This window comes from Coccinella septempunctata, chromosome X (genome assembly GCF_907165205.1).
Source record: "Coccinella septempunctata chromosome X, icCocSept1.1, whole genome shotgun sequence".
Taxonomy (NCBI): Eukaryota; Metazoa; Arthropoda; class Insecta; order Coleoptera; family Coccinellidae; genus Coccinella; species Coccinella septempunctata.
The window spans coordinates 22,777,888-22,804,508 of record NC_058198.1 but is presented as its reverse complement, the minus strand read 5'-3'; the positions used below and the strand labels follow the sequence as shown (position 1 = coordinate 22,804,508).

The 26,621-nt window shown below is 37.4% G+C and overlaps 7 protein-coding genes and 2 long non-coding RNA genes across 9 annotated transcripts; 3 read left to right on the top strand and 6 right to left on the bottom strand.

The window, feature by feature from the left end:
* Positions 1 to 381: 381 nt before the first annotated feature.
* LOC123321906 lies at positions 382 to 704 on the bottom strand. The gene is made up of 2 exons (XR_006538974.1): positions 568 to 704; positions 382 to 460 (listed from the first exon to the last, which is right to left on the bottom strand). It is a non-coding gene; the product is annotated as an uncharacterized LOC123321906 (long non-coding RNA).
* Positions 705 to 805: 101 nt separating this feature from the next.
* LOC123322403 lies at positions 806 to 3,609 on the bottom strand. The gene is made up of 2 exons (XM_044910349.1): positions 3,473 to 3,609; positions 806 to 3,365 (listed from the first exon to the last, which is right to left on the bottom strand). Exon 2 carries the CDS (start codon positions 3,242 to 3,244, stop codon positions 806 to 808), a length of 2,439 nt encoding a protein of 812 aa, XP_044766284.1. The 5' UTR covers positions 3,245 to 3,365; positions 3,473 to 3,609.
* Positions 3,610 to 3,710: 101 nt separating this feature from the next.
* On the bottom strand, positions 3,711 to 5,849 carry LOC123322402. Its single transcript, XM_044910347.1, has one exon. The coding sequence runs from the start codon at positions 5,847 to 5,849 to the stop codon at positions 3,711 to 3,713; it is 2,139 nt and encodes a 712-aa protein (XP_044766282.1).
* A 1,326-nt stretch (positions 5,850 to 7,175) lies between these two features.
* Positions 7,176 to 9,979, top strand: LOC123322401. The gene is made up of 2 exons (XM_044910346.1): positions 7,176 to 7,312; positions 7,420 to 9,979. The coding sequence occupies exon 2, from the start codon at positions 7,541 to 7,543 to the stop codon at positions 9,977 to 9,979; it is 2,439 nt and encodes an 812-aa protein (XP_044766281.1). The 5' UTR covers positions 7,176 to 7,312; positions 7,420 to 7,540.
* A 101-nt stretch (positions 9,980 to 10,080) lies between these two features.
* Positions 10,081 to 10,403, top strand: LOC123321905. Its single transcript, XR_006538973.1, has 2 exons — positions 10,081 to 10,217; positions 10,325 to 10,403. It is a non-coding gene; the product is annotated as an uncharacterized LOC123321905 (long non-coding RNA).
* A 500-nt stretch (positions 10,404 to 10,903) lies between these two features.
* Positions 10,904 to 11,947, top strand: LOC123322400. Its single transcript, XM_044910345.1, has one exon. The coding sequence runs from the start codon at positions 10,904 to 10,906 to the stop codon at positions 11,945 to 11,947; it is 1,044 nt and encodes a 347-aa protein (XP_044766280.1).
* A 5,091-nt stretch (positions 11,948 to 17,038) lies between these two features.
* Positions 17,039 to 20,912, bottom strand: LOC123322398. The gene is made up of 2 exons (XM_044910344.1): positions 19,889 to 20,912; positions 17,039 to 17,154 (listed from the first exon to the last, which is right to left on the bottom strand). Exons 1-2 carry the CDS (start codon positions 20,910 to 20,912, stop codon positions 17,039 to 17,041), a joined length of 1,140 nt encoding a protein of 379 aa, XP_044766279.1.
* A 1,491-nt stretch (positions 20,913 to 22,403) lies between these two features.
* Positions 22,404 to 22,817, bottom strand: LOC123322397. Its single transcript, XM_044910343.1, has one exon. The coding sequence runs from the start codon at positions 22,815 to 22,817 to the stop codon at positions 22,404 to 22,406; it is 414 nt and encodes a 137-aa protein (XP_044766278.1).
* A 1,238-nt stretch (positions 22,818 to 24,055) lies between these two features.
* LOC123322396 (craniofacial development protein 2-like) lies at positions 24,056 to 25,168 on the bottom strand. The gene has a single exon (XM_044910342.1). The coding sequence runs from the start codon at positions 25,166 to 25,168 to the stop codon at positions 24,056 to 24,058; it is 1,113 nt and encodes a 370-aa protein (XP_044766277.1).
* Between the last annotated feature and the right edge of the window lie 1,453 nt (positions 25,169 to 26,621).

Genomic DNA, 26,621 nt, shown 5'->3' with positions numbered 1-26,621 from the left:
ATCGTGCTTGATTTGGCCAAAGCATTTGATAGTGTAAATCATAAACTTTTACTCTACAAGCTAAGTGTCTACGGCATAAGGGACAAGCAACTTAAACTAATTGAGAGCTACCTTAAGAATAGAAAACAAAGAGTCCTTGTATCTGATGGAAGCCGAGATTACTTATCTTCTGAGAGACTAATCGAGTTGGGCGTCCACAGGGCAGTATCTTGGGACCACTGCTATTTGTTATTTTCATCAATGACCTCCCTGACATCTTCTTTTCTAGTTTCATCAGGTCTTTGTTGTTTTCGGATGATGCTGATATCATCATCTCTGCATTGAATATTCTGAGCGGTATGGGGGAATTTAAGGATGAAGAGGAAAAGAAAAAAGTCTATAAAGCACTTCAGTGGTGGAACCTTGTATTCAAATCATCCGGTTACATGTTTCGGCTTGCGCCATTATCAAACCAAGGATTCTGAAAAATTGTTGCTTGTAAGTACAGAATATAAGGTTGAGCAAAAATTAAGAAAAGGTGAAAAACAATAATCTTACAATTTAGTTAAAATGCTCACTGAAACTTACGATTTAAAGGTTCCATTGTCATATGATAAACATCAATCAGAAAAGTCACAAAACAAAAATAAAAATAAAATATATACGGTCAAAAGGCATAATAATATGGGACCCCAAAACACAAGAAAAGACAAACAAAACAAAACACAAACAACTGACGTTCGTGCTGACAAAATCTTCTTCTTCCAGCCAAGGTTAACTCAAGTGTTCAATTTTCTCGACGATACAGTGGCGTCCCCCGGGGGAATCAATCTAAGATTTTATATGTGTCTTTCACGTTGTTGGTCAACATCGCATTTAGTGTCCTGTATTCTGTGTTCTTAAGGTGTTTAAAGATTTCTACCTCCTCTAGAATTTCCTGTTTGTAGCCAAAATCGCAGTGATGAATAAGTTTGGTGTTCTCTTCAATATCGAACCTATGTCCTTCTTCCCTTATGTGACAACCGAAGATAGATTTATCGTTGTTTGGATTTTTAGCACTATTTAGATGTTCTCTTGTCCTCGTTCGAATGGATCTGCCACTCCTGCCCACATAAACAACGTTGCAGCCTGGTTCACCGCACTCCAATCTGTAGACGCCCGGTTTGTCCAAGTTATCAATAGGGCTCTTATTCTTAATTATGAATTGGCTCAAGATGTTATCAGATTTAAATGTTACCTTGGAGTTTTCGATCTGTCTAATTACGTTGGCGATTTTATGTGAAATGCCGCCATAGAAAGGGATGCAGCAGTATTTATTGTTCGAAGGATCTGAAGTCGACAAGTGGGGTTTTTTCATGCCTTGTTTCTTCCTTCTCCTGTCAATTAGCCTGTCAATGACATCCGGATGGTAACCATTCTCCCCTGCCAGATACCTCAGGGTGTTCACCTCCTCACTGTAAGCATCTTGACTCAAAGGAACATTGAGCAGTCTAGTGATGTATGTGTTGAAAGCCGCCATTTTATGGCCCATGTAATGGCATGAAGTTTTGTTGATTTTGGTGGATGTTTGAGAGGGTTTCCTATATATACTAAAAGTTAACTTATTTAGGTGTCTACTAATTGAAAGGTCTAAAAAGTTGATCCTCCGTTCTGACTCGAGTTCCAATGTAAAGTTGATGTTCATATGAAGTTTATTGATCCACTCATGGAACTCTTTTAGTTCTTCCTCACTACCAATCCAAGCTATCAATATGTCATCTACATATCTGAACCAAAAAAGAATTTTATCCTTGAAAGGATTGTTCGGTATGAAAATCAGCTTCTTTTCGAAATATGACATGAAGAGTTCTGCGAAGAGAGGGGAAAGGCAGTTGCCCATACTCAAGCCTTCCCTTTGTGTAAAAATTTCTCCTTCAAAGTTGAAAAAGTTTTGTTGAAGGCATAATTCTGTGAGTTGGAATACACAATTAGTCAAGTCGTCGGACATCGAAGAATCAATCAACTTGTTTTTAAATATCTGCAATGTCTGCGGGACTGGTACTGTCGTAAACAGATTGCTCACATCAAAAGAAGCCAGTATAGTGTTGTTTGGGATTCGTAAATCCTTAATTCTACTAATTAGATCCAAAGAGTTATCAACGCTGAATTCCGACTTGAAATTGATGGCAGACATTAGAAGCTTATTCAGATGTTTTGACAGTTTATAGGCTAGACTGCCACAGAACGAAACCACCGGTCTGATAGGGATGCCTTCTTTATGGATTTTCGGAAGACCATACAGTCCAGGGGTGGTGAATGACATAGGCATAAGTGACCTCCAGTTGTTGCACAGCAATGGACCAAGGGATGAAAGTTTATTCTTAAACTTAGCGTTGTATTTGTTAACATTTGACCTCGTTGTCTTGTTGAAACCGTTGTTGGAAAGGAAATCATGAACTTTGTTGATATATTCAGTCTTATTTAGAACTACTAAACAATCACCCTTGTCTGCTTTGGAGAAAAACAAGTTATTGTCCTTAATCTTTTTAGAGATAGCTGTGAGATTCCGTTTAAGATCAACTATATATTTTGGTGTCCTGATTCTGGACTTCTTGAATTTGTCTAAGATTGAAATAATATGACTACGAATTATATGAGGATTAATCACTCTGTTGGATTTCAGGAAAGTCTCAACTGCGACGACCAGTTTTTCGGTGATCATTGACTTATTATAATTTGAGAAGGAGAATTTTAAACCCAAGCTCAACAGTTTGGTTTCTGATTCGTTGAACGTCGTATCTGACAAGTTGAGTATTGGCTCTTTGAACTTTATTCCATTCTTAAGAAAAACACTTGAGCTTTGAGACATGTCCTGCTTTGACAACTTATCAATTTTTTGTCGTTGGATTCTAGTACTTTTAAGTTTGAGACTGTGAAGTTTTGACTTGTTGTGATGAATTAAATTGTTGAAAGCTCTCTCCGTCATCTTATCTCTAAGTATCCCCGTAACTATACTCAGTTTCTTATTATTTGTGTAGAGTCGGCTGTACCATTTCCTAATCTCCCACTTAAGTAGTTTTCTTTTTAGCAGGTGGATTTGATGTTGTGCAACCCTATCGTCTCTCCTAAATCTGATCTTTAACCATGTTGGTGTCAAGTCCTCCCTCAGACATGTCCTACAGAACTCGATGTGACCCATGAACCTTTGTGACTTCAATGATAACCTACCATATGTTCGGGAAAGTAAGGCCAGACTCGCCGTTAACATAATCTCATAAAATCCCATTTTGAAGTGCTGGGTATGAAGAGGAAAAGAAAAAAGTCTATAAAGCACTTCAGTGGTGGAACCTTGTATTCAAATCATCCGGTTACATGTTTCGGCTTGCGCCATTATCAAACCAAGGATTCTGAAAAATTGTTGCTTGTAAGTACAGAATATAAGGTTGAGCAAAAATTAAGAAAAGGTGAAAAACAATAATCTTACAATTTAGTTAAAATGCTCACTGAAACTTACGATTTAAAGGTTCCATTGTCATATGATAAACATCAATCAGAAAAGTCACAAAACAAAAATAAAAATAAAATATATACGGTCAAAAGGCATAATAATATGGGACCCCAAAACACAAGAAAAGACAAACAAAACAAAACACAAACAACTGACGTTCGTGCTGACAAAATCTTCTTCTTCCAGCCAAGGTTAACTCAAGTGTTCAATTTTCTCGACGATACAGTGGCGTCCCCCGGGGGAATCAATCTAAGATTTTATATGTGTCTTTCACGTTGTTGGTCAACATCGCATTTAGTGTCCTGTATTCTGTGTTCTTAAGGTGTTTAAAGATTTCTACCTCCTCTAGAATTTCCTGTTTGTAGCCAAAATCGCAGTGATGAATAAGTTTGGTGTTCTCTTCAATATCGAACCTATGTCCTTCTTCCCTTATGTGACAACCGAAGATAGATTTATCGTTGTTTGGATTTTTAGCACTATTTAGATGTTCTCTTGTCCTCGTTCGAATGGATCTGCCACTCCTGCCCACATAAACAACGTTGCAGCCTGGTTCACCGCACTCCAATCTGTAGACGCCCGGTTTGTCCAAGTTATCAATAGGGCTCTTATTCTTAATTATGAATTGGCTCAAGATGTTATCAGATTTAAATGTTACCTTGGAGTTTTCGATCTGTCTAATTACGTTGGCGATTTTATGTGAAATGCCGCCATAGAAAGGGATGCAGCAGTATTTATTGTTCGAAGGATCTGAAGTCGACAAGTGGGGTTTTTTCATGCCTTGTTTCTTCCTTCTCCTGTCAATTAGCCTGTCAATGACATCCGGATGGTAACCATTCTCCCCTGCCAGATACCTCAGGGTGTTCACCTCCTCACTGTAAGCATCTTGACTCAAAGGAACATTGAGCAGTCTAGTGATGTATGTGTTGAAAGCCGCCATTTTATGGCCCATGTAATGGCATGAAGTTTTGTTGATTTTGGTGGATGTTTGAGAGGGTTTCCTATATATACTAAAAGTTAACTTATTTAGGTGTCTACTAATTGAAAGGTCTAAAAAGTTGATCCTCCGTTCTGACTCGAGTTCCAATGTAAAGTTGATGTTCATATGAAGTTTATTGATCCACTCATGGAACTCTTTTAGTTCTTCCTCACTACCAATCCAAGCTATCAATATGTCATCTACATATCTGAACCAAAAAAGAATTTTATCCTTGAAAGGATTGTTCGGTATGAAAATCAGCTTCTTTTCGAAATATGACATGAAGAGTTCTGCGAAGAGAGGGGAAAGGCAGTTGCCCATACTCAAGCCTTCCCTTTGTGTAAAAATTTCTCCTTCAAAGTTGAAAAAGTTTTGTTGAAGGCATAATTCTGTGAGTTGGAATACACAATTAGTCAAGTCGTCGGACATCGAAGAATCAATCAACTTGTTTTTAAATATCTGCAATGTCTGCGGGACTGGTACTGTCGTAAACAGATTGCTCACATCAAAAGAAGCCAGTATAGTGTTGTTTGGGATTCGTAAATCCTTAATTCTACTAATTAGATCCAAAGAGTTATCAACGCTGAATTCCGACTTGAAATTGATGGCAGACGTTAGAAGCTTATTCAGATGTTTTGACAGTTTATAGGCTAGACTGCCACAGAACGAAACCACCGGTCTGATAGGGATGCCTTCTTTATGGATTTTCGGAAGACCATACAGTCCAGGGGTGGTGAATGACATAGGCATAAGTGACCTCCAGTTGTTGCACAGCAATGGACCAAGGGATGAAAGTTTATTCTTAAACTTAGCGTTGTATTTGTTAACATTTGACCTCGTTGTCTTGTTGAAACCGTTGTTGGAAAGGAAATCATGAACTTTGTTGATATATTCAGTCTTATTTAGAACTACTAAACAATCACCCTTGTCTGCTTTGGAGAAAAACAAGTTATTGTCCTTAATCTTTTTAGAGATAGCTGTGAGATTCCGTTTAAGATCAACTATATATTTTGGTGTCCTGATTCTGGACTTCTTGAATTTGTCTAAGATTGAAATAATATGACTACGAATTATATGAGGATTAATCACTCTGTTGGATTTCAGGAAAGTCTCAACTGCGACGACCAGTTTTTCGGTGATCATTGACTTATTATAATTTGAGAAGGAGAATTTTAAACCCAAGCTCAACAGTTTGGTTTCTGATTCGTTGAACGTCGTATCTGACAAGTTGAGTATTGGCTCTTTGAACTTTATTCCATTCTTAAGAAAAACACTTGAGCTTTGAGACATGTCCTGCTTTGACAACTTATCAATTTTTTGTCGTTGGATTCTAGTACTTTTAAGTTTGAGACTGTGAAGTTTTGACTTGTTGTGATGAATTAAATTGTTGAAAGCTCTCTCCGTCATCTTATCTCTAAGTATCCCCGTAACTATACTCAGTTTCTTATTATTTGTGTAGAGTCGGCTGTCGATGTCCGACGACTTGACTAATTGTGTATTCCAACTCACAGAATTATGCCTTCAACAAAACTTTTTCAACTTTGAAGGAGAAATTTTTACACAAAGGGAAGGCTTGAGTATGGGCAACTGCCTTTCCCCTCTCTTCGCAGAACTCTTCATGTCATATTTCGAAAAGAAGCTGATTTTCATACCGAACAATCCTTTCAAGGATAAAATTCTTTTTTGGTTCAGATATGTAGATGACATATTGATAGCTTGGATTGGTAGTGAGGAAGAACTAAAAGAGTTCCATGAGTGGATCAATAAACTTCATATGAACATCAACTTTACATTGGAACTCGAGTCAGAACGGAGGATCAACTTTTTAGACCTTTCAATTAGTAGACACCTAAATAAGTTAACTTTTAGTATATATAGGAAACCCTCTCAAACATCCACCAAAATCAACAAAACTTCATGCCATTACATGGGCCATAAAATGGCGGCTTTCAACACATACATCACTAGACTGCTCAATGTTCCTTTGAGTCAAGATGCTTACAGTGAGGAGGTGAACACCCTGAGGTATCTGGCAGGGGAGAATGGTTACCATCCGGATGTCATTGACAGGCTAATTGACAGGAGAAGGAAGAAACAAGGCATGAAAAAACCCCACTTGTCGACTTCAGATCCTTCGAACAATAAATACTGCTGCATCCCTTTCTATGGCGGCATTTCACATAAAATCGCCAACGTAATTAGACAGATCGAAAACTCCAAGGTAACATTTAAATCTGATAACATCTTGAGCCAATTCATAATTAAGAATAAGAGCCCTATTGATAACTTGGACAAACCGGGCGTCTACAGATTGGAGTGCGGTGAACCAGGCTGCAACGTTGTTTATGTGGGCAGGAGTGGCAGATCCATTCGAACGAGGACAAGAGAACATCTAAATAGTGCTAAAAATCCAAACAACGATAAATCTATCTTCGGTTGTCACATAAGGGAAGAAGGACATAGGTTCGATATTGAAGAGAACACCAAACTTATTCATCACTGCGATTTTGGCTACAAACAGGAAATTCTAGAGGAGGTAGAAATCTTTAAACACCTTAAGAACACAGAATACAGGACACTAAATGCGATGTTGACCAACAACGTGAAAGACACATATAAAATCTTAGATTGATTCCCCCGGGGGACGCCACTGTATCGTCGAGAAAATTGAACACTTGAGTTAACCTTGGCTGGAAGAAGAAGATTTTGTCAGCACGAACGTCAGTTGTTTGTGTTTTGTTTTGTTTGTCTTTTCTTGTGTTTTGGGGTCCCATATTATTATGCCTTTTGACCGTATATATTTTATTTTTATTTTTGTTTTGTGACTTTTCTGATTGATGTTTATCATATGACAATGGAACCTTTAAATCGTAAGTTTCAGTGAGCATTTTAACTAAATTGTAAGATTATTGTTTTTCACCTTTTCTTAATTTTTGCTCAACCTTATATTCTGTACTTACAAGCAACAATTTTTCAGAATCCTTGGTTTGATAATGGCGCAAGCCGAAACATGTAACCGGATGATTTGAATACAAGGTTCCACCACTGAAGTGCTTTATAGACTTTTTTCTTTTCCTCTTCATACCCAGCACTTCAAAATGGGATTTTATGAGATTATGTTAACGGCGAGTCTGGCCTTACTTTCCCGAACATATGGTAGGTTATCATTGAAGTCACAAAGGTTCATGGGTCACATCGAGTTCTGTAGGACATGTCTGAGGGAGGACTTGACACCAACATGGTTAAAGATCAGATTTAGGAGAGACGATAGGGTTGCACAACATCAAATCCACCTGCTAAAAAGAAAACTACTTAAGTGGGAGATTAGGAAATGGTACAGCCGACTCTACACAAATAATAAGAAACTGAGTATAGTTACGGGGATACTTAGAGATAAGATGACGGAGAGAGCTTTCAACAATTTAATTCATCACAACAAGTCAAAACTTCACAGTCTCAAACTTAAAAGTACTAGAATCCAACGACAAAAAATTGATAAGTTGTCAAAGCAGGACATGTCTCAAAGCTCAAGTGTTTTTCTTAAGAATGGAATAAATTTCAAAGAGCCAATACTCAACTTGTCAGATACGACGTTCAACGAATCAGAAACCAAACTGTTGAGCTTGGGTTTAAAATTCTCCTTCTCAAATTATAATAAGTCAATGATCACCGAAAAACTGGTCGTCGCAGTTGAGACTTTCCTGAAATCCAACAGAGTGATTAATCCTCATATAATTCGTAGTCATATTATTTCAATCTTAGACAAATTCAAGAAGTCCAGAATCAGGACACCAAAATATATAGTTGATCTTAAACGGAATCTCACAGCTATCTCTAAAAAGATTAAGGACAATAACTTGTTTTTCTCCAAAGCAGACAAGGGTGATTGTTTAGTAGTTCTAAATAAGACTGAATATATCAACAAAGTTCATGATTTCCTTTCCAACAACGGTTTCAACAAGACAACGAGGTCAAATGTTAACAAATACAACGCTAAGTTTAAGAATAAACTTTCATCCCTTGGTCCATTGCTGTGCAACAACTGGAGGTCACTTATGCCTATGTCATTCACCACCCCTGGACTGTATGGTCTTCCGAAAATCCATAAAGAAGGCATCCCTATCAGACCGGTGGTTTCGTTCTGTGGCAGTCTAGCCTATAAACTGTCAAAACATCTGAATAAGCTTCTAATGTCTGCCATCAATTTCAAGTCGGAATTCAGCGTTGATAACTCTTTGGATCTAATTAGTAGAATTAAGGATTTACGAATCCCAAACAACACTATACTGGCTTCTTTTGATGTGAGCAATCTGTTTACGACAGTACCAGTCCCGCAGACATTGCAGATATTTAAAAACAAGTTGATTGATTCTTCGATGTCCGACGACTTGACTAATTGTGTATTCCAACTCACAGAATTATGCCTTCAACAAAACTTTTTCAACTTTGAAGGAGAAATTTTTACACAAAGGGAAGGCTTGAGTATGGGCAACTGCCTTTCCCCTCTCTTCGCAGAACTCTTCATGTCATATTTCGAAAAGAAGCTGATTTTCATACCGAACAATCCTTTCAAGGATAAAATTCTTTTTTGGTTCAGATATGTAGATGACATATTGATAGCTTGGATTGGTAGTGAGGAAGAACTAAAAGAGTTCCATGAGTGGATCAATAAACTTCATATGAACATCAACTTTACATTGGAACTCGAGTCAGAACGGAGGATCAACTTTTTAGACCTTTCAATTAGTAGACACCTAAATAAGTTAACTTTTAGTATATATAGGAAACCCTCTCAAACATCCACCAAAATCAACAAAACTTCATGCCATTACATGGGCCATAAAATGGCGGCTTTCAACACATACATCACTAGACTGCTCAATGTTCCTTTGAGTCAAGATGCTTACAGTGAGGAGGTGAACACCCTGAGGTATCTGGCAGGGGAGAATGGTTACCATCCGGATGTCATTGACAGGCTAATTGACAGGAGAAGGAAGAAACAAGGCATGAAAAAACCCCACTTGTCGACTTCAGATCCTTCGAACAATAAATACTGCTGCATCCCTTTCTATGGCGGCATTTCACATAAAATCGCCAACGTAATTAGACAGATCGAAAACTCCAAGGTAACATTTAAATCTGATAACATCTTGAGCCAATTCATAATTAAGAATAAGAGCCCTATTGATAACTTGGACAAACCGGGCGTCTACAGATTGGAGTGCGGTGAACCAGGCTGCAACGTTGTTTATGTGGGCAGGAGTGGCAGATCCATTCAAACGAGGACAAGAGAACATCTAAATAGTGCTAAAAATCCAAACAACGATAAATCTATCTTCGGTTGTCACATAAGGGAAGAAGGACATAGGTTCGATATTGAAGAGAACACCAAACTTATTCATCACTGCGATTTTGGCTACAAACAGGAAATTCTAGAGGAGGTAGAAATCTTTAAACACCTTAAGAACACAGAATACAGGACACTAAATGCGATGTTGACCAACAACGTGAAAGACACATATAAAATCTTAGATTGATTCCCCCGGGGGACGCCACTGTATCGTCGAGAGAATTGAACACTTGAGTTAACCTTGGCTGGAAGAAGAAGATTTTGTCAGCACGAACGTCAGTTGTTTGTGTTTTGTTTTGTTTGTCTTTTCTTGTGTTTTGGGGTCCCATATTATTATGCCTTTTGACCGTATATATTTTATTTTTATTTTTGTTTTGTGACTTTTCTGATTGATGTTTATCATATGACAATGGAACCTTTAAATCGTAAGTTTCAGTGAGCATTTTAACTAAATTGTAAGATTATTGTTTTTCACCTTTTCTTAATTTTTGCTCAACCTTATATTCTGTACTTACAAGCAACAATTTTTCAGAATCCTTGGTTTGATAATGGCGCAAGCCGAAACATGTAACCGGATGATTTGAATACAAGGTTCCACCACTGAAGTGCTTTATAGACTTTTTTCTTTTCCTCTTCATACCCAGCACTTCAAAATGGGATTTTATGAGATTATGAATTTAAGGATGCTATGGATAAAGTAAATGAATGGTGTATTGAAAATCAGCTAGTAACTAATAATGATAAGACCCAATGTATTATTTTTAAGACTGATAGAACCAATCATAGCTATCCAGAAAGCATAAACTACAGTAACGATGAAGTACCAATCAGCGAATGTGTTAAGTTTCTGGGAATTCATATAGATAGTTTCATGAAATATCATACCCATGTTGAAGAAACTAATAAGAAATTAAAATCGGTTATTTTTGCCTTGAGGGTTCCTAGAGATCAGGTGGATATTGATGTATAAAAAGCGGTTTACTATGCTATGTTCCAGTCACAATTAAGTTATGGTATTATTTTTTGGGGTAGCAGTTCTGGATCGCATCAGATTATGAAAACACAAAAGTTAGTTGATGGTGTATTTTATGAGCAAAAGGATGGGTCCACCATGGGTAATCCGGCGGGTCCGTCTTTAGCGAATCTAGTGATGACCGAGATCATCTTTGAATGTTTGAAAAACATGAAATTTGTCGTAACCATCCTTAAACTTTACGTGGATGATACTTTTTTGATTATTCCATCTGACAGCGTAGATTATCTATTGGAAACTTTCAATGCATACCATCCTCGCATACAGTTCACTATAGAACGTGAAAAAGACAATGAGTTATCGTTCTTAGATGTCAGGGTAAGAAGGAGAGCAGACGGAACGTTGAGTACACGGTGGTGCATGAAACCTACCAGCTCTGGAAGACTGTTGAATTATAGATCAGACACATGCAGAAAATATAAAATTTCCGTCATAAAAAATTTGCTACACAGGGGTATCAATCTGAGCAGCAGTGAATTTCACCATGAAAATTTGAAAGAAATAAAACAAATATTGAAAGTCAATGCTTATCCCTCTCTTCTGGTTAATAGAATCATCAACGAGTACAAGCCTTCACCGAGCAGACACCAATTGGGCGAAACAAAGGAGACACGTAGTTATTTTAGGTTTCCTTTCGTGCCAAAATTGTCTTCCAAGATATCTAACTCGATCCGTAGAGTGTCCACAAATTCCAGGCTGGCATTTTACAATCTAAAGAGTGTCAGATCTCTCTTTTCCAAGTTGGAAGACAGAGCTGGGACTCTTGATCGTTCTAATGTGGTGTACAAGATTCCCTGCGCAGGTTGTAATAGATGCTATATAGGACAGACGAAACAGTTGCTCTCAAGTAGGGTCAGACAACATAAAAATGATTGCCATGAGAAGTTCAGAGATAAAGAAGGTAAAACAGCACTGGCTTTGCACTCTTTCAGTACAGGACACCAATTCGACTTCCAGCAGATTTCAGTTTTGGATGGGGAGAAAAACTGGATGAAAAGAAATTTAAGCGAGATGATACATATTAATTTGCACGATACCGTCAATCATAGGAGTGATACTCAGGGATTACACCAATCTTATAATAATTTGATTTCCTTGTTCAGACAATTCAAGTGCCGTTGAGGTGAACTACTGTTTAGTAGTTGTTTTTGATTGATCGTTTGTGCGTCAGATGCGTGACATTGTATCTACCGTCATCCGTGTGTTATTTTTTTCTTGCGCTGTGTTATCCTAGATGCTATGTGTCGGAGTTCTTAGGATTGTTTTATTAATTGACTGTTGTTTTGAGTAAAGGTAGTTCACTTCTAATTCCTGCACATACTATGATTTTTATGTATATTTTAAACAACTAACAAAACTAGGTAAGATGCAGCTTTAATAATTTGTTTGTGTTCTTGTTTCTATTATTCCTGTCTCAATTTTTAGTCTTGAGAAAGTCGAAATATATCGACGAAACGTCGACTTTGTTTTAAGAAAGTTGTTATTATTCAGTCCTAAACCCGTGAATATCCCCTGAACATTATAATGGAAGGACGTGAAATACGAGTTGAAAACAAAAGTTAGCATTGAGAGTAATATTTCGTTTGGGTTTTAGAGAATTATGTCGTAATAAGTTCAAGCAAAATAACATTTTGACTATCTATGGACTGTACATATATAAGATCTTGATGTACATGCATAACCATCAGCATTATTTCTGTAGTCATTTAAATGTAAATAATACTAGAAGAAAGCACCCATTTGTTTTTTCGGTGCATTCTTTGTCTTTAACTGAAAAGGGACCATTGTACAAGGGCATTAAACTGTTTAACAGTTTACCAGTAGAAATTCGAAGATTATATGGTCATGTGTCTTTCGGGAAGACTCTATATCGTTTTCTTTTAATGCTTGAGCCATACAATATCGAAGAATTTTATTGTAGGGATATTGTAGCGATTATTTGAAAATTTTTCTTTTTGGATGAGCTGTTTTCCTTTCTACATATTTTGTATATATGGGAAATCAATAAATTATTGTTATTGTTAATGTTATGAGTTTCGGAAGCTGTTCATTTTTTTCCATCCTCCTTCCTAACTCCTGAAAAAATTCAACTGAAAAATTGAGTAACGATAACAGAAACGAATGACGATGTAGACACTAGAAGTGAAGAAGTCACAGTTATAGTTTGTAACTCACAAACATCAAGATCCCGCCCCGGCAGATAACAAATACAAAAGCCGAAAAGTGAAGTGAAAGTGAAATGCGAAAACCTGGTAGCTTGTAGCGTAGCGTCGGCGCCACAGTGGGCAAATATCACTTTTGAGGAGGACAAAATTCATATAGAAGATTTTATTAATTTTCCACTACATATGGTTCATTATGAGGTGGAAGAACAAAAAATGTAAATATTCACTATCTTGGATTGATATTAAGCGCTTGAGGGGATTATTAATTCGTGGGTAACAAAGCGCACATATTTCGCAGTGTTCATTGCCTTGCTGTTCTTTGTTCTTTTAATTATTTTGCCATTGTTTGAACAGAAACTATATTTGATTCTTTGAATTTCATGTAAAATGGATACCACAGAGACAAGTATTAATATTTCACCACTCGGGGTGCTGCATGGATATAAGTAATTTTACCTTCAATAGATCATATCATTAGAAAGAACATTTCCATACTTCATTAGGGAATTCCTTCATCATTATTCCGTTCAAAACATATATTTTTCGTATTCATATAGTATTTTTTGCGATTTTTGCGATATGAGAAATATTTACTAATTTAGGATGGATTTCAGGTTTCGCGCTCAACATTGTAAGAAAAGAATTCGTATCGGAATGGTTAAAATATGAATCAAAAGATAGAAATGAGTGTCTTTTAATCTACATTTCAAAACTGGCAAATAAGGATGAAGAGAAAATAACAAATATCAGAAGACTAACACCGGACCCAAGAAGCTTTCTGTGACACGTGTAACGTGAAACAAACTGTGAAACATATATTTTGTGAATGTCCAAGATACAACGAAGAAAGAACAAGAAATTCCATAGCAGGTTCTCTGAAAGACATTTTGGTGGAAAAGTGTGGAGTTAAAAATATCATAGACTTTCTCAGCGGTGTACAAATTGTCAAACAAATATAATTAATAATGTTAATATGTACCACTCCATCGCTAAGAACCCTTGTGGTTGAAGCAAAATTTTTAAATAAAAAAAAAAGAAGAATAAAAGACGTCATAAAAGATTATTCTAAAAAAATCGAATGACCGATGGGAAAATGTCATCGGAGAGCTGATATTTTTTTAAGGAATTTTCCACATGGCTTGAAGGAAAGGAGTTTGAGTTTGTTATGTCACAGTTTACAGGGCAGTCTACAAGTCAAGGTGCAGGTCGCCCATAAAAGAGTTTTACCGACTCTAGTGATAAAACGAAAAGAAAGAAAATTAGCTGACATTCGCGGCACAAGTCTCACTTCACGCTTCTGGAAACCGAATCGCCGCTAAGAATTTGAAAGAAATGTTAGGTCCTTCTTCATCAAAAAATGATATTTCTAAACCGGATATTTCCGTGCGTTCCTTAACACCCGAAGAAACTTTGGCCCTATCTATTGACTGTAAATTAACCAAAAATTCGTACTTTTTGTTGATAGAAAATGCGTTGAGGGCTGGTCACTATATATATCCTCCATATTATAAGATACAAAAGGTCAAAAAAGCCTGCTGTGTGTCTGAAAAAAATCTGATTAACAGCGAAACACGAGCTGAGTTGCCAATGCAGGCCATCCTAGATTTAACATCTGAAAGATTATGTCAGGCACAATACCCTGTCATCAAGCAACTCATTGATAGAGGAAAGAATACTTTCACGTTGTTCAGCAAATGGGGTTGTGATGGAAGTGGTGGACATAGTAGGTATAAGCAGAAATTTAGTGAATCTTCTGTGACGGATGAATACTTATTTATGTTTTCGTTTGTACCGATCCAACTTTGTGCAACAGATTCACAACAATACGCTTGGCAGAATAATGCTTCTGGGTCCACTAGGTTTTGTAGACCTATAAAATTTCTTTTTGGAAAAGAAATTACCCAATGCATCCTGTCAGGAACCGAAGTCGTGAAAAAAGAGATTCAAGCTTTAACTTTGAGCACAGTTTTTATTGATGGAAAGGAAATATTTTTACGCAGCCATTGGCTTTAACCATGGTCGATGGTTAAGTGGTCAATGCTCTGACTGATACTAAATCTACTCTGATCTGCTTTATTTGCAAAGCCACACCAAAGCATTTGAAAGGTCCACTTCCTCCCGATATTTTTGAAAATTACAGCTTTGGTTTATCTACATTATATGCGTGGATTCGGACTTTTCAGTTTCTTCTCAATCTGTCGTACAGGCTAGAAGTTAAAAAAAAGACTCATTACTGAGGAAGATAAGCGATCCAAAGATATAAAAAATACAAAGTGCAGGAAGAATTTAAAATCCAACTAGGCCTAAATGTAGATAAGCCAAAACAAGGATCAGATAACACAAACGATGGTAACACGGCAAGGAGATTTTTCGAAAATTCAATTATTATCAGCTCTTCTATTACTGGGATAAATGAAAATTTAATGTCAAGATTTAGGGTTATTGATTGATATTTCTTGGTAATCACTAAATCCCGGCTAGCAGCCCCTCTAAACCAGAATGACGGTAATCTGGGCTCAGCACAGTGAGGCTATGTACCTCAGTAACCTCAGTTAAGTTCTTGGCCGTTGTATTCTTGGGGTCCCGAGGAACTGCAGGAGGCTTGGTAGAACAAATCCCCAAAAATAGTTTTTAACAAGTCACGTGGTGTTCAACAATCACAAAGTAGCGACATAGTCACATAACCATACACAATATTTACATCAAACTATTTTCTATAATTATCTTAGTCGTTGAGTTAAAACATTATTTTCGAATATTTCTACTTTTTGGAGCTCCAAAATGGGACGCGTGGAAAGGTACACATCACGCCGTGACGACCATTTTGGAACTCAGATTTAGGGTTATATTACAAACCCTCTCGTCGGGATATGAAATCAATGTTGACAAATTTGAAAAGTATGCTGCTGATACTGAAAACATATTATTAAATCTCTATCCATGGTTAGAAATGTCTCCGACTGTTCACAAGATACTAGAACACAGTGCTACGGTCATTCGTCATCATTCAGTGCCAATAGGTATGCTGAGTGAAGAAGCACAAGAGGCCCGTAACAATGATTCCCGTCTATTTAGAGTGCATAATACTCATAATAGTATGAGAAAAAATTGATAACTCGTTGCGCTTTTTTATGTGTAATTCGAACATGATTTAATCGAATTTTTCGATCTAGCCCTTTTCAAGATTCTGATTTTCCAAACGTAAACTATAGTTGAAAGTTTTTCATCCCGCTGCAAATTTCTTGCTGATTTCAAAAATGTATCATATGTAACTACATTTCACTATTGAATAATAAGACAATAAGTGGGTAGACGTTACCATAGTGAAAGTTAAATATGCATTTATTTTTCTTGGACTCATAACTCTGTGCTCGGAAATTACCCGAATTACCGATTGTCGAATCACTGCATCTATTTCTACTTCAGAATTATTGGAAATGACAGTTTATCAATTTTTGTTCATAACTCATAATCTACAAATGATAGACCGGTTCTGTTTCCAGATTTGAATAACTTAGAAGAAAAGAGCTCGAGAAAGTGCCATCCGTTTTCTTCTATTTGTTATTGTTCTCGAGATCCTCTCAGTAAACAACGATATTTGCCCACCTTGTAGGACATAAGTTATGTATACTAAAATATATGGGTCAAAGAATTTAAAAAAAATTTTTTTTTTACTCAGTGACCTCAAAAACAGTGAACAACACAAAAAAATAATATTGTCCACCTAAAAATTTTAGCCCACTGGCGGCACCCCGGTCGCCCGTCGCGCCTCATAACTTTAATTCCACCCCAACCGTCAAAGTCTGGTCGGTTACTATCGTTACTTTGGAACCGGTTACTTTACGTTTCTGGAACTCGCGACAACGTAGATCTAAAATATAGTTCCAAAATCGCTGTATTGAAATACCGTCCCATCCCTGTCAAGCACCATTGTTTGAACAAGGCCGAAAAAGTTGAAATGAACTGTGCAACAAATGAGCTTGTGAATATTTTGGAGAAACGGATCCCTAACATTCCAAAACAGCTAATACTCTTCCCCCACATCTTTTCATGCCTCTACGGCTATCAGTGCCTCCAGGGCTTTCAGTGGCTGTACAGCTACCAGTGCTTTTACGGCTACCAGTTCCTCGTTGTCTATCAGTGCCTCTACGGCTAACAGTGCGTCTACCACAAACTTTTTAATCGACAGTGCCTCTTTATTAGCAAGCACATTAGGGGGTGAAAGTAAAAACACATGGTAACATGAGGCTATCCAATTATTAATGTTTTCTTATAATGAGAATGAAGAAAAATTTGATAGTCGCTCATGCACGAAAAAAAAGTGTGGGAAATAATCAGTGTGCCTTGCACAAAAATTCATTGAAAAAAGTGTTCAAAAATGTGATGAAAAGTGGGGGACTTATGTTTAAATAAAATCGGAAAATAATAAAACTGGAAATCACTCTGTGCAGTGGAAATATTTTGAGGATTTCTAAGGAATATTTTTCAGAAATCCCTACTTCCAGCCAGTAGCTACTGCAAGTAGCACTGGAATGATTAAATATTCTAAGCTAGTACAACAACATCGAGCCGAAGTAAGAACTGTTTCCTGGTGAAACGAACTCTTACTTCAAACGACTGTTTGCGACAAAAGGTCTCAAGTTATCGAAATGCGCTGATTCATATAGTAGACGGAAAAAAATGTATAAGGACAAATTGGATAAAGTGTCACTTACTACTTGTCAGCTACTAATCAGCACCAGATCTTCGGTTGCAACCAGTCGCTGTTTACTCCATACAGCAATTTCTTCACTAGAGAACCCTATATTGTCGCCGTTAACTTAAACTATTCTTACGTTCGTTCAAAATCTTTTTTCGTTGCGTTACACGGTACTCGTTCGTTAATCTTTTTCTTAATCTTCATGTACATGCGTGACATTCAGGATATGATGTTTGAAAAGAGGAGGGGATTCGAACAAGCGCATTTCGTTTTGAAAATAAACAAAGAAAGAAACTAATAAGTACTGAACATACCCCCCACCCAAATGACATATTTGTCCTCCAGAAATGAGGAAAAAAAAAGAAAAAACGCAAAATTATTACAACAATATTGAATGAACTTCATGTATGATGGAGTTCCTAACATTTTCCGCCCTTTGAACGGTTGAAATTGCCAACATTTCAAAAGAAAAATAAAACAAAATTGAAAATGCCCGATTAAATGTACCTAGTACCCATTGCATAAAAAAAAAATTAAAGAGAAAAAAAAAAACGAAAAGAGAAAAAAAATTACTTTTGAGTTGCAACTTAAGGTGGAGGTAATACAGCCACCTTGTTCAAGGTCCGTGTAATTTCACCTGTTGGGGTTCGAATCTCAACTATTCTCACAATACCATCCGCACCTGGTATTAAGTGAGTGACTATTCCGAGTGGCCAATGTGTTGGTGGCGCATCTGGAGAATACCAGAGAACCAAATCACCTTCCTTGACCTTGACACAAGGCTTCGTCCACTTAGGCCTTTTCTGTAATGACTGAACGTATTCACTTGACCAACGTTTCCAGAAAGATTGAACTAATTGTTGGCATAATTGCCACTGTGATAAACGGTTTTGTGGAATATTGGACAAATCAATCTCAACCCGTGATAATAAAGGTCCACCAACCAAAAAATGGCCCGGCGTAAGTGGATCCAAATCTTCATTGGGCGAAGAAGTTTCGTTACAAAATGGTCAAGAATTTAATATTGCCTCTATTTTAAATGAAATTTGAAAGATTTCACGCCAGCCTCCCAAAGGCCACCCATGTGGGGAGCATAAGGGGGGTTATGACTCCAAGATATGTTATGAGCTGACAAATAATGAGATATCTCTGGATTTTTCCGATGAAAAAATTTCGTTATCTCGGTAATTTCTCTAGAAGCACCTCTAAAATTAGTACCTTGATCGCTGTATATATTGATCGGCAAACCTCTTCTTGAAATAAATCTATCAAGCGCAGCCAAACAAGCTTCGGTAGTTAAAGAATTGACAACTTCCAGATGTATACCTCTAGACACCATACAAATGAATAATGCTACGTAACATTTTTGATATCGTTCAGTGCGTAACTTAGAAAATTTAATTTCGAATGGACCAGCGTAATCCAATCCGGAATGCGAAAAACATTTTCCCGGATCTAAACGGTAAGAAGGTAGGTCACCCATTGGTGGTTGTACTGGATTTGCGCTAAATCTATAACATTTTAAACAACGGAAAATCCTATTTCTCAACAATCTACGTAAATTTGGAATCCAAAAGTATCGATTGATCAGAGATTGCACCAAACGTGGCCCTCCGTGGCCAGAAATGAGGTGAAAATGATCACAAATTAAAACTGCCAAGCGACTCTCTTTCGGAATCAAATAGGGATGCTTTTGTCTCAAGGGAAACAGGAACTGTCGTAAACGACCCCCCACCATGAAATAACCCGTTTCCGAAATGAATGGTGAAAGAGATAGGACCTTCCTTGAAGCGCCAACACCTCGTTCAATTGATGTCATCTCATGAGATAAATATTTTGACTGCGTTAATCTAATAGCTAGAAGTAAACCATTTTCACATTCGTTAGCAGTCAAAGGACAGCATAATTTTTGTTGTATTGAACATTCCTTTCGTTTTCTGCAGTTTATACAAAATCTCAAAATGTATGCAAAAACCCGTTTAACTTTTGTAAGTGATGTGAATTTATCCAAAATTTTAACAAGCACACTATCCTCAATCCTTTTCGCCATCGTTGAAACATTTGAAACTATCCTGATCTCAGGTAATTTCGATGGAACTTCATACTCGAATTTCCACTTAGTTTCATGTTCAAAAAGAAAGCTAGGACCTTTCCACCAAAGATCACAATTTTTTAATTCTTTCGGGGTTAGGCCCCTACTAGCAGGATCCGCAGGGTTGAATTTTCCCGGCACGTAAGACCAGCGAACGTCGGGAACGTTTTCGTGTATTTGCACAACTCTATTGGAAATAAAGGTTTTCAATTTATAAGGCGGAGTTTTGAGCCAACCCAAAACTGAACTAGAATCCGCAAAACAAAATATGTCGGCTAAATTTATGAACGATTTAAGAGCCTCAATAGTAGCGTTCATTAACCTCGACGAAAGACAAGCAGCTCCTAGTTCTAACTTGGGAAATGTTAAAGTTTTCAAAGGTGCTACACGTGTTTTGGAGGCCACTAAATGTACCATATAATTCCCCTCTGATTTGACCCTCAAATAAATAACTGCAGCCATTCCCATAATACTGGCACCCGAAAAGCCTATTAACATACAAGGAGATATTTCAGCACCACACATATACCTAGGAAACTTTATTTCCTCGAGCAATAATAACTGAGACTTTATTAAAACCCACATCTCATGTAGATCATCCGGAAGTGGATCATCCCAGTCAATCTTCAACAACCACAACTTCTGTATCATCGATTTCAATAAGAAAGTAAATGGGCTTAAATAACCATTTATATCATAGGTTCGAGCCACCCTAGATAATATTCCTCGTTTCGTTGCTGGTTCGTTTACATCATTGACTTCATATTGAAACGTATCTTCCGCTTTGTCCCAAAACATTCCGAGAACCTTCGTTATTGACTTACTATTTCCAATCGGTAATTCCAGCGATTCCGTTAAATCCCCCACAACATCATTATTAGAAGATGCCCACTTTCCTAAATTGAATCCACCAGCCTTCATCAAATCAATTAGCTGGTTTTTGAGTTCAAGAACTTCAGATTTCGATTTAGCACCGGTCAAAATATCGTCTACAAAAGTTTGCTCATTCAAAGCTCTAGCTGCCAAAGGATACTTCGCGCCCTCGTCCTTCACGAGTTCTTTCAAAGTACGATTTGCAAGAAACGGTGATGTTGTGACACCAAAAACCACCCTCGTATGTTCCAACTCCATTATCGGTTTGTTAGAATTAAATCGCCAAAAAAGTGTAAATATTTTCTATCTAATGGATCCACCGCTACACATCTGAACATCTGACAGATGTCACAAGTCAATGCTACCGGTTGTAGTCTAAAACGAGTTATAACAACAGAAATATCCTGATGTAACTTGGGTCCCGGCAATAGAATATCGTTTAAGGAAACTCCATATTCATCACGTTCGGTTGGATTGAAAACCACTCTAATTTTAATGTCATCAGACGTTCGTTTAACCACTCCATGATGAGTCATAATATATGGAGATTTTTCAGTAGCTGGAATAAGATTCCCCTGATCAATAAAATCTCTTATATTTTCCGCGTATTTCTTGTGATAGTTAGGATCCTTTTTAAATCTTGATTCCAATTTGTGAAATCTATTTAGAGCAATTTCCCTGTTAGAACCTAACTTTACATTTCCGTTCCGAAATGGAAAACTCACAACATACTGACCGTTTGCATTTCGCCGAGTATTTTCCTTATAATGCGATTCACAAAATTGATCTTCCGGTGAAATAGGCTTCGGTAAACTTACTTCCTCTGATTCCCAAAATGCACGCAAAATTTCGTTAAGTGACGGCTCATTCTCAATTGAAATGCAAGAAATCATCCGATCAATTGAAACAACCGATGGTGATACATTTCCTAAAATCACCCAACCTAGTGATGTTAAATAAGCGCTCGGATTCCCCCGAATTATTGATGGAACCGTCGGCGTTAAATCTAATAGCGCTTGAATTCCTAACAAAATATCAACAGAAGATGAAATATAAAATTCCGGATCTGCTAATTGTAATGACTGGAACTGGCTTCCCACATCACCAGACATATTTGTGATCGGTAAATTTGAACAAACTCGAGATAAAACAATTGCTTCAATATTAAATACAAAATCAGATTCGTTCATAGAAACTATCTCACAATTTAATGCTCCACGCGGTTTCACACCTCTCGTTTCTCCAATTCCGGACAATTCATAAATACATGTTTTACGTTTTTTGCCTAAACAGTTGGCCATTCTCTCAGTAATAAAATTCGTTTGTGAGCCTGAGTCCAAAACTACTCGACATGGATACAGTTCACCCAGTTTTCCTTTAATGAATACTCTTGCCGTAGCTAACAAAGTATCAGGTTTTTTCGATTCCAAAGAAGAAAGAGCAACTGAACTCGAAGGTTGCAAATGGGGTCCATAAAAATCCTCTTTATCTATTTTATTTTTATATTCTTTATCATGAAGTAAGCTATTATGTCGAGTAATAGAACAAAATTTACAATTTATTTTCATTGTGCAATTTGATATTCGATGGGGATATAAACAAGCATAGCACAAATTATTTTTTCTTACAAATTCATGACGTTCTCTTGGTGACAGTAAAAGGAATTTAGAACATTGGGTTAATTTTTCGTGATCGCCCCCGGTACAACAAAGACAAAATTTACTTTTATATATATATATCACGGATTCTTTACAGCTGTCGCCGTTTCTCCGTCCCCAACTTCCATCTTTTCCTGTCGTGACATGTATCCTCCTCCAGATCTCTGGCCGACATCGCCTCTTCCACATCGTCCCTCCAACTTCTCCGAGGTCTTCCCCTGTTCCTTCGTTCCGGTGGTACCCATTCTAAAATCTTTCGGGGCCATCTGTCGTCTAGCATTCTCTTTACATGTCCAAACCAAACCAATTGCCTTCTTTCAATCTCTTCCGCTATTGACCGACCCATATCCATTTCTGCTCTTATAATTTTATTCCTAACTCTTTCTAATCTTGATCGTCTACACCTTCTTCTAAGGAAATCCATTTCGGTTGCCATAATCTTTCTCCTATTTATCTGCGATACATCCCACACTTCCGCCCCATACAGTGCTACACTTTGCACCATACTTCTGTATATATGTTTCTTGGTACTCTTAGTTATATTTTTGTCCCACAGCAGAGAATTAAGTGTGCGTGTAACGGTTCTTCCTTTATTGATTCTCTCCTGTATCTCGTCCTTACTGTTCCCTTGTTTATTCAGAATAGCCCCCAGATACTTGCATTTTTCTAATCCCTTAATGATTTCATTGTCCAAGTTCAGATTTTTGATTTCTTCGTCGCCCACTATGAGATATTCGCATTGGTCAGGGTCAATCCCGCCAACTCATATTCTTCCTTCAGTTTTCGGACCATATACGCAAGGTCGTCTTCATCTTCGGCTACTACGATCTGATCATCAGCAAAGTACAACGTGAACAGGTTATCATCTCCCACTTTCATTCCCATATTCCTGCATTTTTTTGTCCATCTCACTAGGGATCTGACCAAATAAATCTTGAAGAGAGTTGGGGACAGACAACAGCCCTGTCTCAGGCCTTTTGAGGTTTCAAAGGAATGAGTCAGCTTAATCCCTAATTTAATTCTAGCATGGTTCTGTTTATAGTAGTTTTTAACAGCCATAATAAGATTTGCACCTATCCCTAGATCCTCCATTGTCTGCCACATTCGTGAGACTGGTACGCTATCGTACGCCTTTTCAAGATCGATCAGTGCTATATGTGTTTCTCTATTGCGTTGTACCCTCTTCTCTGCAGCGATTTTTATTGTGAAGATATTGTCTACTGTTGACCGTCCTGCTCGGAATCCAGCTTGTTCTTCAGGTTGCCTAGTCTTGATCTCTTCCTCAATTAGGTTTTTTAAAATTCTGGAGTAAACTCTTCCAATGGTAGGGATCACTGCGATTCCTCTGTAATTCCTAGGATCAGATTTTGATCCTTTTTTATGAATTGGTGAAATGTAAGATGTTCGCCACTCTTCTGGGGGTTCTTCACCATTCAAACAGCGTTCGAACAGTTTTCTGAGCATTTCAAATATTTTAGCAGGGCCATACTTAATTAATTCCGGATTTATTCCACCTGGGCCTGCAGATTTTCTAAGTTTTGTAGCATTTATTGCCTGCTGAACGACCTCAATATTCAAAGGAATCTTTTGTGTTTCCTCCATTTTAGATTCACAAGGAATGAAACTGTCTCTTGTTTCTACCAGTAAATCTTTGAAGTGCTTTACCCACATTGTCTCTGGTATGCTATTAAAATATGATGGGGTTCCATTTGAGGTCATGGCTTTTATTGTCTTCCAAACCTCCTAGCTCCTAGTACCTCCTAGTTGGTTATCGATATATTGGCACCTTTTCTCCCATTCATTATTTTTCTTTTTTATAACTTGTTGTTTGATTTCTCTGTTCATCCGTTTATATTCCGCTCGAGTCTCATCGTCGTTTGTCTGTAAAAGCTTCAAGTATGTTTCTTTTTTGGCTAGAATTTTCCCTTCAATATCATTATCCCACCAGAACGGTTTATTAGATTTCTTCATGGCATTTCCAAGGGCCTCTTCAGCAGCTTTTTTGATACAATCTTTTATATGCTGATATTCGTCTTCTATGGATCGACTTGAGATTGTTAGCTTCTGTTCTAGTCTCGATGAATATAATCGTCTTGTACTTGCGTGTTGTAAACTTTCCAGATTGAATTTCTGATAATCTATGTTATCGGTATCTTTTGCTTCTTTCTGTAGGGTGTTTCCAATAAATGTTATATAAATTTTGGCCATTACAAGTCTATGATCAGATCCACATTCAGCCCCTCTATTTACTCGTACATCTTTCACTACCAAGCCAGATCTTTGCTTGATTATTAGGTAATCTATTATAGATTTTAAACCTCTGGTGTGTTGGTACCAGGTATATTTGTGTATATTCTTGTGGGCAAAGAAGGTATTCATAATTTTCAGCTCATATTCTTCACAGATATTTATTAATCTCTCTCCATTGTTATTCAGTACCTCCTCTCCGTGTATACCTACCACTTTGCTGCTGCGCTGTCTCCCGACTCTCGCATTGAGATCTCCTGCAACAATTATTTCATGGCTATTTGGAATGTCCTCTATAATTTCTCTTAGAGCTTCCTCAAAATTGTCTTTGGCCTGGACTGCAGCGTCATCGTTTAAAACGTATACGCCTAAAATTGTTATACTTCTTCCCCGAAGTTGAATCGTCACTTTAATAAATCTTTCACTCAGTGGCTCCCAAGATCTTATTTTGTTTTTATATTTGTTATGAATCAGGATGGATACACCGGCTTTGGCTCTTTGATCTTTCCCTACACCAGAGAAGAAGTGTATATACTCTCTTAGACTCTCACTTCCGATTCCCTTTTTCTTGGTCTCTGATAGAACGATGATATCCACTTTCCGTTTCATACAATCTTGTAGTGTTTCCTGTTGTTTATTGCGAATGCCCTGAATATTCCATATACCAAATCTCAAAGTCCATTTCCGTTGCTGTGTTCGTTTGCCATAAGATCCGTCCAATATCCGAGATTTATTTCTGTTGGGTTTTTTAGCGTTTAGCGTTTTTCACAAGTGTAGGTTGCTGGCCTAACGACTCAACCCCCATTCTGGAGGACCAAGGTTTGATTTCGGAGTAACCTTCTCCTAGATGGTAGCCTTCTCTACGGCTGGGGAGTCCATCTACCCCACCTGTTGGTCCGCGGGAGGTATTTTATTTCCCTCCTACCCGCCGTTCTATGAAATAGACCGGTTAGTGTGTCCCCTATCCGCCACCTTGGGGACGCGCCCTCTAGAGGTTACAGGTTCCCCCGAGGGCAAAATTTACTTTTTCCTTGAATTAAATTTGTATCGACTTCTTGAGACAAAATCGATACTTTCTTTCTGTAAGCACCGGCTGATCCTTGATTTTTCGAGTAATTCATTTTAAAATCAACATTATGTTTATTCATCTGCATATCCAATTTCGAACTTTCGCCTACCGATTGCGAAACCGAGCATTTACTTCGTAAAAATTCAATCAGGTTGTCAAAAGATGGAAATTCTGTATCTAAAAATTTCTTTTCAAATTCCTCTTTGAATTCATTATCCAATAATGGTAAAGTAAACTGAACAAATATATAGTCAGTCAAATTCGGTATTTTCATATCGCCTAATGCCGTTACTTTCGTTTGTAAAATCTCACATAATTCTGATATTCCCTCGAAACTATCATTACGTAAAGGTTTCAATCCAAATATTGTTCGCAAATAATGATTCGCGATAATGCGTTTATTCGTATAACGTTGTATTAATTATAAACAACAACATAATTTTCCGGTGAAAAGCGAATGGTCTGCGCGAACTTCAACGCCGGACCTCCTAAGTGATTAATTAACACGGTAAATTTTTCAATATCAGAATAATTGGTATTGTGTACCAAGGCATCGTACATGGCCCTGAATGCAGGAAATTTTTCGGGACTTCCATCACATTTGGTTATGTTTATATCGCGTAAAGATAATTCCTTTTTCATATGCGGACTAACAGCTGATTGAGGGTCACTCACCGGCTCACTGTATTTTCCGGCGCATGCTAATATTTCGAAATAAACTTCATCGAAATTTGATTTCAACTGAATGACATCCGTAAAAAATTCTTCATGTTTACCTGATAACATCTGAAGATCATCAAGAGTTGCAACGAATTTTTCTCTCACCTTATCGATTTGAGACACTCTTAACTTGAATTGAGTTAGTTTCTGGGGTTATTGATTTGTCAACTCATAACAATCCTGTAATTGACGCCAAAAACGTTCCTTATAGCCAGTTAGTTTTCTAAACAAATTTTTATCCTCTTCGCTAGCGGAGGCCATGTTGAATGTTTT